The sequence below is a fragment of the Danio rerio genome, chromosome 18 (genome assembly GCF_052040795.2).
Source record: "Danio rerio strain M-AB ecotype USA chromosome 18, GRCz13ab, whole genome shotgun sequence".
NCBI lineage: Eukaryota > Metazoa > Chordata > Actinopteri > Cypriniformes > Danionidae > Danio > Danio rerio.
Window position 1 is genome coordinate 51,502,501 of NC_141038.1, and position 17,500 is coordinate 51,520,000.

At 32.1% G+C, this 17,500-nt stretch overlaps 1 protein-coding gene across 2 annotated transcripts in view; it reads left to right on the forward strand.

Moving 5' to 3' along the window:
• The first annotated feature begins 2,619 nt into the window (after nucleotides 1-2,619).
• smtla (somatolactin alpha) overlaps nucleotides 2,620-17,500 on the forward strand; it is a 24,610-nt gene continuing 9,729 nt past the window's right edge. The window contains exons 1-3 of one of the 2 annotated variants that reach the window (XM_087292623.1): nucleotides 2,620-2,835; nucleotides 2,979-3,036; nucleotides 17,301-17,485. Coding sequence is in view for 1 of the 2 variants with exons in the window: in NM_001037706.1 (NP_001032795.1) it covers nucleotides 15,334-15,349; nucleotides 17,301-17,485 (201 nt within the window). In the remaining variant the exon portion in view is untranslated. 2 annotated transcript variants of the gene reach the window in all.

Genomic DNA, 17,500 nt, shown 5'->3' on the forward strand with positions numbered 1-17,500 from the left:
TGACTTCTGCTGTTCTGACCATCAGCTGCAGATGTGAATAAATGATGGAAGAAAGTAGTTCCTTGTACAAAAGGATTTTTGAGACTCTCCATGTTTGATTTTCTTTTTGCTTTGCACAATTTAGCAGTCAAACTGTTGTATAAACGCAATATCTCACTCATAGCAGTGTGATATGGCTGTATATTGTCGCTGGTGGGACACTAAGGCATAATGCACGCCTCCCAACAGTGCTGATATACAGCCATATCGCACTGCTACTCGATATTATGCGCTGAAATGTACCCAACGCCCTCTGTTGAATTTACGAGAAATGGCACATGTAAAAAAAACATGCCCCAGTAACGAATTTCACGCATTCATTTTCCTTCAGGTTAGTCCCTTTATTAATTAGGGGTTGCCACAGCGGAATGAACCGTCAACTTATCCAGTATATGTTTTACGCAGTGGATGCCCTTCCAGTTGCAACTCAGTAGTGGAAAACACCCATACACACACAATTCACCTGTAGCGCATGTCTTTAGACTGTGGGGAAAACCGGAGCACCTGGAGGAAACCCACGCAATCACTGGGAGAACATACAAGTGTAATGGAGGCCAGCTAGTAGGTGCTGTGCAGGTAAACCTCACTCCTCTGACCTCTAAAGATGCTGTAACGACACACGCTAGAGGCCATGGTCTTTAGCCTCCTTGTTAGAGCAACCGACTCCCATGCGGAAGGTCGCCGGATCGATACCAGCTCGGAGCGAGTTGGGTGGAGTAGGACCGGTGGGGTTGCATTGGTGCCTTGACCCGGATGGGAGAGAGGTTTAGGGGGGTGAGTGTAACGGAGGCCAGCTAGTAAGTGCAGTGCGGGTAAACCTCATTCCTCTGACCTCTAAAGGTGCTCTAGCGGCAGATGCTAGAGGGCATGAGCAACCAACTCCCATGCGGAAGGTCACCGGTTTGATACCAGCTCGGAGCGGGTTGGGTGGTGTAGGACCGGCGGGGTTGCACAAACTCCACAAAGAAATGCCAACTACCGCATCTGAGACTCAAACCACTGAGCTACTTACTGTGAGGCAACAGTGCCAACCACTGATACACTGTGCCATCCTAGTAACATTTTTTAGATCATCAAAATCGTACACAGCGCCCTCTAGTGGATTTGTGAAAACAAAAATTGCAAGAAGACATATATTATTTGTAGGTTCTCAGGAAAGTAGTCCTGGGCACATATTTCCAATGAGCCTGGGTTGATTGAATCAATCTGCAGATGTCGTCCGTATAAACCTGGAATGTTTATTTTTGTAACATTGAAAAATGACACACTTAACCTTTAACATTCAACAGCAGAGTTGACGTCTCAACAGCAATCTTTGAATCTTTGAACTATCACCGTTCAAGCCAACCACTAAAGAGAGGCTAAAGAGATTGAGAAAGAGCTAACACACACACACAAAAAGATATGCAAGTCCACTGATCTGATAACCACCATAAAAAAAAAACCCCTCTGCGATTGGAAAGGATGCAGAGCAAAAAGGTCAAACGGATGGAGATGCTGCGTTGGACGACTGGAAAACATTCAGGGCTCAAAGATAGCGTGTGCTTTGAAAACCAAAGGAAAATAAAAGGGCCGCAAAGGTGCCCTGCGTATGCATGAGACATCTCTTAACAGCCATCTGTCCTCGCTCTGCTTTCTGAGACGTCGTGTCTGACAGCGAGACCCGACTCACGCTACGTTTGATCCTCCGATAACCCGCCAGGAGGAGCGGACATAAGAGAGGCATCGCCAGTGGCTTCAAAAAAAATGAAAGAAAGCAACTCCACTCGCCTTTATCTTTATAGACAAAACACGAGGATGGCCTGAGATGGAAGAGTCTCTGAAAGTCCTGGAGGGCAGACAACCTGTTTTATTTATTTATTTCCATATTTCTCTTTGAGGTAAATATAATCTGAGCTTCAGGTAGATGTACTCGCAAGATAGAAGCTACAGGGAAAAGTGGAAATAGGGAAGAAGTGTGCACTTCTAAAGGAATCTATCTGTTATTGAGAGCAAAGCCAACACAAACGTCACATTGTGGATGTTGGTTGTATATCTTTGTGGAGTACAGATCAAATAAAACTGGTCCTACTTTATATTAAGCTGCCTTAACTAATATATACAGAGTGGGCCATTTATATGGATACACCTTAATAGAATGGGAATGGTTTGTGATATTGTTGTCCTGTTTGTGGGACATTAGTATATGTGAGAGGGCAAACTTTTCAAGATGGGTGGTGACCATGGTGGCCATTTTGAAGTCGGCCATCTTGGATCCAACTTTAGTTTTTTTCAATAGGAAGAGGGTCATGTGACACATCAAACTTATTGGGAATTTCACTGGGAAAACAATGGTGTGCTTGTTTTAACGTAACTTTATTCTTTCCTGAGTTATTTACAAGTTTCTGACCACTTATAAAATGTGTTCAATGTGTATCTTCTTGTATATTCACACCATAGACAATTGCCTTTAGATGACCACAAAGATAGAAGTCTAAGGGGTCAGATTGGGAGACCTTGAGGGCCGTTCAATTGGCCCACGACGACCAATCCACTTCTCAGGAAACTGTTCATCTAAGAATGCTCAGACCAGACACCCATAATGTGGTGGTGCACCATCTTGCTGGAAAAACTCAGGGAACGTGCCGGCTTCAGTGCATAAAGAGGGAAACACATCATCATGGAGCAATTTCAAATATCCAGTGGACTTGAGGTTTCCATTGATGAAGAATGACTAAAGAAGATATTTTGAAGAATGCTGGCAACCTGTAACCATTGACTTCCATTGTAGAACAATCAAATACTGCGGAAATCAAGGTACACAGGTTTCCAGCTTTCTTTTAATGCACATGTCCATAGAATTCCTCTACCTAATGCAAACACAAAGATGGCCCTAGAGTTTCTGAAAGTCCTGGAGGGCAGACGACATGTTTTATTTGTGCCACTTTTTTCTTTTTCAGATTTCTCTTTGAGGGAAACATGAGTCAGGCAGATGCACACGTCAGAAAGAAGATACAGGTAAAAGTGGAGACGGAGGAAAAGTGTGCACTTCTGAGTGATCTGTCTGTTAGGGAGTCTAAACACAGACGTGGCGACTCCAGCTGCGCTCTGAATCTGAACGCTTCGGTTTGGTTGTGCGGTTGCATATCTTTGTGGCGTGCGGAAAGCGTATCTTTGTGACTGATCTCATTTGCAGCCTTCTTTCCTCAGATGATCACTTCTGTGTATGTCTAACTTTGGAGGGAGAGAAAGCATCGCAGATTAGGATTCAGAAGGCTCACCTCATTGGGTTAAAAAATACAAATGAATAAAATATATTTAGAATTTTCAAACTATAAAAAAACTGTAAGAATATATTGATTTTTGACAATTCTAAAATAATTATAATACAAATAATAAACAACTAAAAATAAACAAATAAGCACTTAGATACACACTATTTATTTATTTATTTTGTTTTTTTGTAACCAACATTTTTTTGATTACAAAAAAATACATATCTGTTTTTGTTATTATTATTATTATTATTAGTAGTAGTAGTAGTAGTAGTAGTAGTAGTAGTAGTAGTAGTATTGTTGTTGTTGTTGTTTTTGTTGTTGTTATAGATTTTATTGTAATAATAATAAGAATAATGATAATAATCATAATAATAAGAAGAATAATAAGAAGAAGAATTGATATAATAATAATAATAATAATTATTATTATTATTATTATTATTATTGTTGTTGTTGTTGTTGTTGTTGTTGTTGTTTTTGTTGTTGTTGTTGTTGTTGTTGTTGTTGTTGTTGTTGTTATGGATTTTATTGTAATAAGAATAAGAATAATGATAATAATAATAATAAGAAGAAGAAGAAGAAGAATTGATATAATAATAATAATAATAATAATAATAATAATAATAATAATTATTATTATTATTATTATTATTTGTATTATTATTATTATTATTATTTATGTTGTTGTTGTTGCTGTTGTTGTTGTTGTTGTTATTAGTATAGATTTTATTGTTATAATAATACTAATATTATTAATAATAATAGATATTATAAAAGTAATAATAATAATAATAATAATTATCATCATTATTATTATTATTATTATTATTATTATTATTATTATTATTATTATTACAACAACAACAATAATAATAGTAGTAATAATCGTAATAATATTGGTAATATTAATATACGTCCATTCATTCCCTTATTAATACATCCATTAGTCCCTTATAGATTGGTGTAATACTACTACTACTACTACTACTGCTACTACTTATTATAATAATAATAATAATAATAATAATAATAGTAATAATAATTGATATAGTAAAAAATAAAAATTAATAACAAGAATATTAATAATAATAAATATGATTATTATTATTATTATTATTATTATTTTATTAATATATTATTTTATAAATTTATAATTTATTATTTCTTTTTTTATGATCTCTATACACATTCTTCTAAAAGGTTGTAAATTTATATTCTTAACCCTGAAATAATGTTTTATTATTATATACAGCAATAACAATACAACAAGTATTCAACGCATATTTAAATATTTATATTGAGTCCAGCAAAAATATATCTATTTTTTACAGTATGGTGCCTGAAGGTGACAGAAGTACAAGGGCAAGAAAGAAGTTTCGAGATGAGGAGTAGGTGTTTGGGTTTTTAACACAGAAAGCCTAATTACTCTGGAAGTGAAGCGGTAATGCATCTTTAGCCCAGAACTGTCATCTAGCTAATCTCTCCATAACCCCACCCCTCACACACACCGCATACATAGCAGCTCATAGAACAGTTCCCTTTCTTTATTTTTAGGCCCACAGTGTTTGCTGCTTGGTTGATTGATTGATGGGTTTGTTGTTTGGACGCTTGAATAGATGCACACACACACACACACACACACACATTTATACAGCCAGATGTTTCTGCCTAGAACTTCATCATTTAGACCTCAACTGTGAGCCTCAGGCCTGAATAATCATCTGTTTATTGTATTTGCATTCTACAAAGCCCTAATGTACACAACTAAACACGATTCTGCTTACATCAATAGTAATGCCCAAACATCAATCTGAATCCTCTTTATTACATAAGTAAATGGGTCACACTTTACAATAAGCTTCATGGGGTAATTCATTTACTGACATGAACAATACTTGTACAGCATGTATTAATCATCATACTTCAGCATTTACTAATGCTTTGCTAACTTCCAAGTTCATGCTTGTTAACAATAGTTAATGCATCATAAGTTAACAAACTAAAAGGAACAACAGTTTTTATTAACTATTGTTAAAAAACATGAACAAATACTGTAGTAAGTGTGTTGTTCGTTGTTTGTTGATGTTAGCAAATGCATTAACTATCATTAAATAATACAACCTTATTTTAAAATGTTACAAGTTGTTGTTGTTTTTTTTTTTGTTTTTTTTTTTTGTTTTTTTTTTATGTTTTGTTTTGTCCTTGAAAAACTAGAATTTTTGGGGGGGCCTTCCATTATGGAAGTGTATATATATATATATAATACATTACTAATTACCCCAACTTGCCTAGTTAACCTAATTAGCATAGTGAAACTTTTAAATTGGACTTTAATTTGAATACTATAAAAATATTCATAAACTGGCATTTTTCCATATTTTGTGATTCCTGTTTTTTCTCCCCTCTTTATCTCTGCCTATAAATTGCATTAGGAGATCTTGAGCTTTCTTCCGACCACTTTCAACCTTGAAAAGTTTGAAAGAGTGAACTTTTATGAACATGTTTAACAGTTTGCAGTGCTATATTGTCTGGGTTTGTGTTGTATATTACGCTACAAATACATTGTTATAAACTTTTTTAAATACTTATTTCTCTCTATGTTATTTATTATACAGTATTTTATTTCAAATGAATAAAATGTAAATTAAATTCCCTGTAGGGTTGAATTTTCAACACCAAAAGTTGACAGAGCAGAGATCAACATCCCGCATTGCAATTCACAGACGTAAATAAACAGAAATGACCTTAAATACAGAAACTGTTCATTAACAGAGATATTTTACAGCGTAGGATCTTGCAAAAATAACTAGTAAAATATGATGCACTGTCATCATGGCAAAGACCAAATTAATTAGTTATTCAAACTATCCTGTTTTACATAGAAATGTGTTATCTCTGTTAAACAGCACTTAGATAAAGAATTAAAATTTCACAGGAGGGCTAATCATTTTTAATTCAACTGAAACTAAACAGGATTTCTGTTTTGTGAAAAACGATCTGCAAACCAGCAAAAGTCCAGAAACAATCTAAAGTCTCTGTGTTTAAATGGAAAGTGTTGTGGATGTGAATTAAAGGATTTATTTATCCCATAACTTGAACATTTCTCTACTAAATTTATTAATTTTTAACGTCATGCATTGAGCTTTAAAGTTGCTATCCCTTTAAAAATCCATCAGCATTCTCAGAAGCGTGATGCACTAATGCCGAATTTTAATTAAAATGGGCCTTTGAGCAAAGTAGAGACTTTTAATGCACATGTCCATAGAATCCATTCATTTGAGTTGCTAAGCGTCTTCCAAAGGCACTAATGCTAATTAGAACATAAAAAGATTTCCTTCCCCGAATTAAAACAGGCCACTCCTTCAGTACATTAGACATTCGTTTTATCCACATCTCTTTTTTATTTGGCTGGCATGAAGATGGAAGCGGAATGACCTAATTACAGCCGTCATGAAGATGCATAATTTCATCACTCTTCATTCTCATATTCGCCTATGGTGATAATTGGTATCACATTGTTAAACACACATAGTGCATTTTTGTATCAGCAAATCCTCATTAGAACACAATGCATTGGCTGCTTTCAAATCATTTAATTAATTAATTGATATTTATTCATGTTTTTGTTTTATTTTATTTTACTTTATTTTACTTTAAAACAACAACTAATCATATTTATTTATTTGTTTGTTTGTTTGTTTGTTTGTTTGTTTTTTTATTATTAATTATTAATTGAATGTTTATTTTATTTCAAAACAACAATTAATTCTTGAAATGCTTCGTCAAATCCTAATAGAAAGACTTTTTTCAGCTTATTTATTAATTAATTTATTTATTTGTTTATTTATTTTTACCTTGTTTATTTTTTATATGCCGTCTTATATATTTGTAAATCTATTTTATCCAATATTTATGTATAATTTTTTTCTTTTATAATTTTTTATAATCTTTTTCTAAATCTAATCTATTTATTATCTTTTCTATATGCTATCTCATTTATTCATTCATTCATTCATTCATTCATTCATTCATTCATTCATTTGTTAAATTTAATTTTTTATCTTGTTTCATATGCTATCAAATTTATTTGTTGATTAATTTAATGATTCATTAATTTATTAATTAGTTAATCTATTTATTTATTTGTTTGTTTATTTAATCCTATTTTAATATGTCATCTCATTTATTTATTTATTTACTTTTTCTTATTTTTTATTTTTCATTTAATTTTTTTGTATGGATATTTTATATGGATTTTTTTATCATGGATATAAATCATTCTCATTTATATATCTGAATCTCACTCACTCATTCATTCATTCATTCATTCATTTATTCATTCATTCATTCATTCATTCATTTACTATTTTGTTTTATCCTATTTTAAATGCTGTCTCATTCATTCATTCATCCATTCATATATTTTATTATTATTTTATCTTCTTTTATTTATTATTTATTTATTTATTTTATCTGATTTTTACTTTATTTTAATGTTGTTATTATTATTTTATATGCTATATAATTTATAGTTTTTAATTTTATTATTTTTATCTCATTTTTAATTAGTTTTGTTTATGTATGTGTTTGTTTTATCCTATTTTTATTTGCTATGTCATTTATTTATTCATTGGTTCAATGTTTCATTGATTAATTAGTTTATTTATGTATTTATTTTATGTCAATTTTTTTCTCGTATTTATTTATTTATTTATTCATTCATTCATTTACTTATGGATGTATTTTATTTCATGGCAAAGAAACTGCTTTGATGTTGTGTGTTATGTTTGTTTATCTCATCTGTTGACTCTGCAGAAACTCTTGTGAGATTTTTCAAAATATTCTTTTCAAGGTCGTGTCTCTGTTTTCATTTGCAGGGGGCTGTGCTTAAAACGTGCAAGCCTGAGTTAATCTGAATAACTATCAACACGCACAGAGATGCATTTACACACTTGTAACACACCATTCAACGCCCAATGAAGCTTAATTATAAATTTGATAGCACCCAGATTGATTAGTTAGCATGTCAATCAAACCCAGGAAGGAAGGAGAGGAAACTGTGCAGTAATTGGCCATGAATGTCTGGGAATAATAAATATTCATGTGTGTTTCTGCAATTTCAGCTCTCTTCAGGGCTAAAGTGGCTCCGCTCTCGAGTCTTTTTGCATTTGGAGTGGAAATGTTGCCCGTTTCTTGACATGAATTAGCCCAGGCCAGACTTCACCCATTGAAAGAAAAAGTGATTTGATAAGCTTCTTTTCAACCTCTTAAGTGTAGCATGTTCACATTGCCAGTCTCACCATAATTTGTGAGTGATGCAGTTCATTGCGTACAAGTGTCAGTGAACCACTGGTGCAAATGAGTTTTGAAATCAATGTATTATTTATGTATTTATTTAGTAAACATAGTGAGATAAATAAAAAGAGTCACTCCCATCATGAGTTCCTGAATAAAAATAAAGAAATTCAAATAAAACAAACTGGTGCAATTGATTAATTATAATAGTAATAAGAGTTGGTGGAATTTTAGAAATAGCTGTGGACCTTATTTTTTCCTCAATACTAAATGTGTTTGGCTCAGGCATGCTGTGATTGAGATCAGACTGCTAGTCCACTTATACAAACACAAAATATGTGCAGGGAAGATCATATGGGGTTTTGTTTTGTTTTACTTCGGGGTTTTTTTTTTTATATTAATTTTGCTTAGTTTTTTGTGTTCTTTTCTTTTGCTTTGCTGTTGTTTTTTGTTTGCTTGTTTTCTGTTTGTTTTGTTTTTTTTTTTGTTGTTGTTGTTGATGTTGTTCATTAGCTTTTTTACTTAGTTTTGTTTTTGTTTTCTTTTTGTTTTGTTTTGCTTGCTTTTTGTTTGCTTGTTTTTTTTTTTAGTTTTGTTTTGCTTAGCTTTGCTTTGCTTTGCTCTGCTTAAATTAATTGGCTTTGTTTTGTGTTTTGGTTTGTTGTTGTTTTTTGTTTATTTGGTTTAGTTTATTTTAGTTTAGTTCAGTTAACTTTTGCTTTGTTTATTTGTTTTTTTTTTAATGTTTTTGTTTGTTTAGTTTTTAAATTCATTTTGCTTAGCCTTTATGTTTGTTTTCATTTGCTTTGTTGATATTTTTGTTTTTTTGTTTGTTTTTTTGTTTGCCTGTTATTATTTTAGTTTGCTGTGGTTTGCTTTGTTTTTGTTGCTCATTTGCATTTTGTTGCTTTTTTGTTGTCGTCGTTTTTTGTTTGCTTTTTGGTGTTGTTTCGTTTTGCTTTGTTTGTTTTTGTTTGCTTGTTGTTTTGTTTTGCTTTGATTAATTGGTTTTTTTGCCTTGTTGTTTGTTTGCTTGTTGCTGTTGTTGTGGCTTGGTTATTTTTGTTTGTTTGTTTTGTTTACCTTAGTTTTTGTTGTTGGTTATTTTATTTTGCTTTGCTTTTAATTTTTTGGTTTAGTTTTGGTTTTTGTTGTTTTTTTGTTTGCTTGTTTTTTGTTTTGTTAATTTTTCCTTTGTTTTGTTTTGCTTTATTATTTGTTTGCTTGTTGTTGTTGTTTTGCTTGGCTTTGTTTTTTTATGTTTTATTTAGCTTTGTTTTTGTTATTTTTTGTTTGTTTGTTTGTTTGTTTGTTTGTTTGTTAGTTTGTTTGTTTGTGATCTTTGGATTTGTTTTGTTTTTTGTTTTGATGTTTTGTTTCGTTTTGTATTTTCACAATATTTTTTTTTCTTAAGCAGCTTTACAAAAGGTGCATGTTATTACATTACAAACAGAATCAAAAGCAGAGAAAGTGTTGAGAATAGAGAGGACACTAACTAATGTATATGCAATGTACTTTTCACCCGTACAGAAAACTACATGAGATACAGTATGGCCATATATATATATATATATATATATAGTTTGCATTCTGTTTATTGCCACATATCAGGTATCTGTATGAATAAAAGGTTGATGTCCATGTATTATAATAGTTTTTCAAGTAAGTGATCTTGCCATTTGCTTTGAATCAAGTCTTAAAGTTTTTTCCCTGCTGTCGTTGAGCTCAGTGAATGTAGGAGTCATTTGACCTTGTAATTATTGCTTGTTTGTTTTATTGATTGCTTTCGGAGAGATAATAGCTGCTGCTAATAAAATAATTGCGCACTTGATTGCATTAATATTTTGATGATCTCCATGATATTTAGATCTTGTATATTTCGCATGAGGCCTTAGAGCAGAAGAAATAAATACATGTGGCAAAACTAAATCTCAGCATGAACTATTTCAATGAATTTGATTAATTTCTAAAAAAAAAAAAAAAAAAAAAAAAGAAAGAAAAGAAAAGAGAAAAGAAAAGAAACAAACTCTTTAATATTCATGGCTGGACTATAGACCAGTTATTTATCTGTTAATTTGCTTGTTTGTTTGATCTTGTTTTATGCATAAAAAGGTTAACTATGTAAAATGCAACATTTTATTTTGTTTGCCATAACAAATATTATTGGACTATATTTTATAAGAAAACTCTATGGCCATTGTATGTTTAACTCAGTTTAGGACCTGTGTGTTTTTGTTTTTTACCAGACTTAGAATTGTTTCTGTGGAGTTTGTAAAAATTACAAAAATTACCAGTTTCTAAAAACTATCTGTACTTTCTGAGTAGCTTTGTTGTTTTCTTTTGTTTTTTATTTTATTTTATTTGTTTACTTTTTTTGTTTTTGTTTTGTTTTATTTTATTTAGATTTATTTTATTTTTGTGTTATTATTATTGTTATTATTGTTGTTGTTGTTGTTGTTATTGTTGTTATTATATTCAAACTAAAATAAATCTAAAAACTCCCTGTAATTTCTGAGTAGCTTTGTTGTTTTGTTTTGTTTTTTTGTTTTGTTTTGTTTTGTTTTTTTGTTTTATTTATTTTTATTTATTTATTTATTTATTTATTTTTTATTATTATTATTATTATTATTATTATTATTATTATTATTATTATTATTATTATTATTATTATTATTATTATTATTATTATTATATTTAAACTAATTGAAATATGATTTTAGCCAGAAGACATTTTTTAACATCAGTTGTTGTTGTTGTTTTTTTAGAATAAAAATTGTACTTGATCTATTTCCACAAAGTGGCATGCATATTAAGGTGATGTGTTTAAAGCCCACAGTTTCCTCCTGCATGTTAAAGCGGAGATTGAGGCTGGATTAACAGATCAGGAGGTCAGGAAAGTTCAGGATGTTTTGGACTACAGGTGCAAATAAGGATCCTTTCTCTGACATCTGTGCGGCGTGAGTGTCAATCTTCACTCAGCTTCTGTTTCTCAGCCTTTCGCTCTCATTGGTCTTGAGGAAAAAGCCTTTTGAATTGCAGTGACCCTGAAAAATCACAAGTCTGATTCACTTCCCCTCTATAGGACAAAAGGACAAGACTGCTAATGAGTTTCTGATATATTCAAATATATTACAAAATTAGTGTAAATTATTATTGTATATATATATATATATATATATATATATATATATATATATATATATATATATATATATATATATATATATATATATATATATATATATATATATAAACAACACATTTCTAAACATAATAGTTTCAATAACTCATTTCTAATAACTGATTTATTTTATCTTTGCCATGATGACAGTAAATAATATTTGACTAGATATTCTTCAAGACACTTCTATACAACTTAAAGTGACATTTAAAGGCTTCACTAGGTTAATTAGGTTAACTAGGCAGGTTAGGGTAATTAGGCAAGTTTTTGTAATGATGGTTTGTTCTGTAGACTATAGAAAAAAATTATAGCTTAAAGGGGCTAATAATTTTGACCTTAAAATGGTGTTTAAACAATTCAAAACTGCTTTTATTCTAGCCAAAATAAAACAAATAAGACTTTCTCCAGAAGAAAAAATATTATCAGACATGCTGTGAACATTTCCTTGCTCTGTTAAACATCATTTGGGAAATATTTAAAAAAGAAAAAAACAATTAAAAGGGGGGGCTAATAATTCTGTCTTCAACTGTATATAAATAAAAAAAGAAAGTAGTGATTTCTAAATTTAATTTGACTTGTATTGCAGACAATACAACAAACATTATTTAATGTGTTCCTCTGAGTTTTTATTGTTTTGTTTTGGGGATTTTTCCAAAATAAACACTAATTCCGCATGTTCTCCCTGCATTCGTGTGGGTTTCCTCCGGTGTTCCGGTTTCCCCCACAGTCCAAAGACATGCGGTACAGGTGAATTGGGTAGGCTAAATTGCCTGTAGTGTATGAGTGTGAATGAGTGCTTATGGATGTTTCCCAGAGATGGGTTGCGGCTGGAAGGGCATCCGCGGCGTAAAACATGTGCTGGATAAGTTGACGGTTCATTCCGCTGTGGCGACCCTGGATTAATAAAAGACTAAGCCGAAAAGAAAATTAATGAATGAATGAAGTGCCAGTTACCTTTGCCGGGGCACCAACACAACCGGTAACAGTCTGGATGATCCTCTTCTTCTTTGGTCTGGAGCACACAGCGTCCATTACTCCCAAATCATACCTGAAATACTGACTCATCTGACCACAGTACACAGTTTCCACTGTGTGATGGTCCATCCTAGATGCCTCAGAGCTCAGAGAAGTTGACAGTGCTTTTGGACACTGTTAACATAGGGCTTCCTTTTGGCACAGTACAGTTTTCACTGGCATTTGTTGATGTACGTATTGTTGTACTTGACAAACCACAGTTTGCCACAGTAGTCCTGAGCTGATGTGTTGATTTTGCTTATAGATGAATGAGGATTCTTGATGCAGCGCTGAAACTGTTGAAACTGTTATCATGTTTTTGATTAATTTACAGTAAAGTCTATTTAAAGTTCAAGTAGTGAAGAGAATCACATCCTTGGCAAATAAAATACTACTTTTTATTTTTTTTTATCTAATAGACACATTTTCTGGAACATTCTGGTTTGCCCTAAAAATGGAGCAAAAAAAATCTATAATTTCAAGCTGTTATTATAGAGCGGGTGCTTTAGTTTACATACAAACAGCTGTAATATACTGTCTGCCGCTATAATGTAAATCAGTCCAACAAAGTGGGCGCTAATTCTGAAATGTAGCGACTCAATCACTGGCTTTAATACTCAAATTGGATTAAGCCACATTTGTGTGGTTTGGGGACTCGGATATGTAGGACACATCATTATCAAGAGGAGAACTGCAATATTGAGGCTGTAATGAAGCCCACCGCCCACCTGATTCCGCTTTCTTTCACTGTCCGTATGTGGATTATTCCTTCAGAGAGAGAGAGAGAGATTTGTTTGCTAAAAAAAACGGCTCATCGAAACTCAACATCATCGTCTTCCTCCCTGCAGCAGCATACAAACACACTTTGAAGATGTGCTAATCAGAAAAAATGAGCAATAATTAAATAAAATAATCCCAGGGATTACAAGATGTATTTAAACATAGTTTATACAAAGAAAGAGCAAAAATATAGCTTTATAATTATTAATCACATAGACAAGTTGTGCAGAATCACCAATATGTTGTTTTGTTGCTGCAATAGTTCAGCTCATCCTTATTCCTATAGTACTTTTCACTATGTACACTATGAAATAAAGGTATGCGAGCTGTCACTGGGGTGGTACCTTTTCAAAAGATACACATTTGGACTTAAAGGGTCCATATTGGTACCTTAAAAGTATATATTAGTACCCAACAATTTTAAGAGAAACACTTTTGTACTTTTCAGGTACAATATGTGTCCTTAAGGTATTAATATGAACCTTTTAGATACAAATTTACACCTTTTGAAAAAGTACTACCCCAGTGACAGCTCACGTACCATTTTTCTTCTGCTGCTTAAGAGACATATTTTAAGTTGTGGAACAAATATATATATATATATATATATATATATATATATATATATATATATATATATATATATATATATATATATATATATATATATATATATATATATATATATATATAACTTACTCTTTTATTTTCATTATATATATATATATATATATATATATATATTTATATATATCATCATATCATGTATGGCAATTGAAAAATTTGCAGATGTTTTTTAGACAATATAAATGCTGACCTGTGGAAAAAAAGATTACTGCAAACTTGTAAATACTGCATGTAAATAATAATAATAATAATAATGTTGACATATTAGGAGTCGAAAAAAGAAAACAAAATATAAAAGGACATTTAAATGTCATGAACTTTTGAATAATGCTATAAATTATCTTATATAACTTTTAAATAATAATAATAATAATAATAATAATAATAATAATAATAATAATAATAATAATAATGCTTGCTTCTATCAAACCTTTGAATACTACTTTTCTTTTTTTTTACATAAAAATCACAAAAAACTGAATGAAAAATACAATAAAAATACTTTAAATTAATTATAATATATATATATATAATTTTTTTTTTTCATTTTAAATAAAACAAATACAGATACTAAAAATACAGATTTAAAAGTATATTTATTTAATTATATGTTACTTTGATTTAATACATTTTGAGAGATGTAAGGCATTATTATTGTTGTTATTATTATTATTAGTAATAGTAGTATTAGTAGTAGTAGTAGTAGTAGATTTATTATTAGTACTGTTCTTATTATTAGTTATAGTATTAGTATTATTATTTAAAGTCATATAAAATTGCTATTTTTTGTGATTACCTGTGAAGTTCAGCCGTTCTGAAGTGTTATTTTTTTCCACTTTAGCATTTGTAAAAGCTAGCGTGACCGGAGCTTAACTATAAATAATCTGCTTGTATCTTGAGCATCTGTATTTTTAGTTCTTTCCCATTAATGAATAAAAAGCGTCGTATTTTTGGTGTCATTGTGGAGTTTTCTGAGGCCACGGCTTTTCTTTCACTCCAGCAGGTGATTTTCTGAATCTCTATGAATAAATTCACCATCCACTGCTTTATAAAGCCGCTGGGCTTGTGTTGTGTATGTGAGTGTGTGTTGTGTGTGTGTTTGTAAAGTCGGCAAGTGACCATTGAGAAATCTGGGCAAAAATGAACACGGTTAAAGGTACATTTGCTCTTTCTAAAGAATTTTACTGTTAGTTTTTTAAAATAGTAGTCGATTTTTCTTTATTATTTTCCAAAGAGGGATCTCTAAAGAAAGCAAAACTATTTTAATTCTTAACATTTACATTTCAATTTGTGTATTTGTATAGCTTTTTTGCCATACCTTTATAGCAGCTTTCTAGATTTTGCTTTACTATTAAGGTTAATGTGGTTAGCCTTAAAAAAAAGATGTTCTTACTTTAAGTTTTCATCTTGTTTCTAGTCTAAACATCTAAAAAAATCTTAAAATAAAAAGCAAGAAAAGATTAGCAAAACTATGTTGTGTAGATTTAAGAAATATGTCAAAGTTAAGTAAATATTTTCCTTTAAAAAGCTAAAAAATCTGCCAATAGGGGAAGCAAAATTATTTAGCTTTCTCTCGGAAGAATATTAATTTTCTTGCCTCATTGTTAGATTATTCATCTTGTGTATTTCTAAAAACAAGACTCTTATTAAGTACTGAAAAGCCTTTCTTACTTTAAGTTTTTGTCTTGTTTCTAGTCTAAATATTTTAAAATTCCTAAATCGAAAAGCATTTTCTAGACAAGCAAAGCATAATGTCTTGTTTTAAGAAATAATATGCCAAAATATGACTCTCCGCATTGATCCCGTGGGCAGCCTGAACACCCGCCGGTGAGCTTCTCCATGACGGACGTCCAGCGTTCTCCAGCCTCCAGCGCCTAGACTGCAGATCTGCACAAGAAGTTTGGCCAGAGGAGAAATGGTCATGTCCAACTCAGCCAGATTTCTCTTGAGTCCTTTTTTCCTTCACTTTCGTCAATTGGTGAAGTTGTTTCCTCGCCACTGGCTTGCATGGTTTGGGACTTGTGGAGCTGTGCGGATGTGTGATGGATTTGCTGTTCAGTGTTTGGACTTTCAGCAGTGAAAATTAACCCACACTGAACTGAACTTCAATTCTGAAATCTGGACTGACACCGCTTCAATTTAACATAACTTCTGTGTTAAGCTGCTTTGACACAATCTACATAGAAATAAAGATGAACTGAATGAAAATGAAGTGAGTTTTCCCAACAAGCAAAGAAATCTGCCAACAGGGTAAGAAAAGTAATCTTATTCAAGTCATGTTTATGTCTATAGAGCTTTTACAATGTTCAGTTAAGTGTGGTTTAATTTTCCCTGCTGAAAGTCCAAACACTGAAAAGTAAAACCATCAATGTGCAGCTCCACAAGTCCCAAACCAAGCAAGCCAGAGGCGACAGTGGCAAGGAGCAAACTTTATATATTTGTTCCACAAAAAAAAAAAGGAGAAAAAACCTTGAGAGAAAGCAAGCTCGACCATTTCTCCTCTGGCCAAGCTTCTTGTGCAGAGCTACAGTCTAGGCGCTGGAGGCTGAAGAACGCTGGACGTCCATCGTGGAGAACTGCAGATGTGAAGAGGTCACCAGTGGGTGTTCAGGCTGGCCCACGGGATCAATGCGAAGACTTGTGTGTCACTGGGGTCTTTCAGGAATCAGTCCCATGCTCTGTGCTCCTCCATCCCCGCCATTGCATCTGCTCAGGATACGGCCTGGTCCAGGATTATGGAAACCATGGCATCATTTCTTCGCATCAATGGTGTTGCATAATCTCTAGGGGCCTCGGGATGAGTTTCCCCAGGTTGAACGTCAAACGTGTTATGTCAAAAGGAAAAACAAGATTATTTTGCTTACCCTGATGGCAGATTATTTCTTAACACAAAACTTTATGCTTTGCTTGCCTAGAAAATGCTTCTTGATTTAGGAATTTTTAGATATTTGGACTAGAAACAAGACAAAAACTCTAAGTAAGTACACCGTAAGCTGTTAGGAAAGTATATGTATGTCCAAAGAAAGCTATACAAATGCACTTAAATTGAACTGAAGTATGTGTATGGGGCTGTTACTGCTGTATTGAATTTCTGTGTGTTTGCTCAGTTCTGCAGGTGTGTGTGTGTCTGCTGATTCTGGGTCAGTTTTTGGTTTCGGGTGCGGTTCCTCTGGACTGTAAGGATGACGCTGGATCTCGATGTGCTTCGATCTCTCAGGAAAAGCTTCTGGATCGAGTGATCCAGCATGCTGAGCTCATTTACCGCGTCTCTGAGGAGTGCTGCACTTTGTTTGTGAGTAAAAGTTTC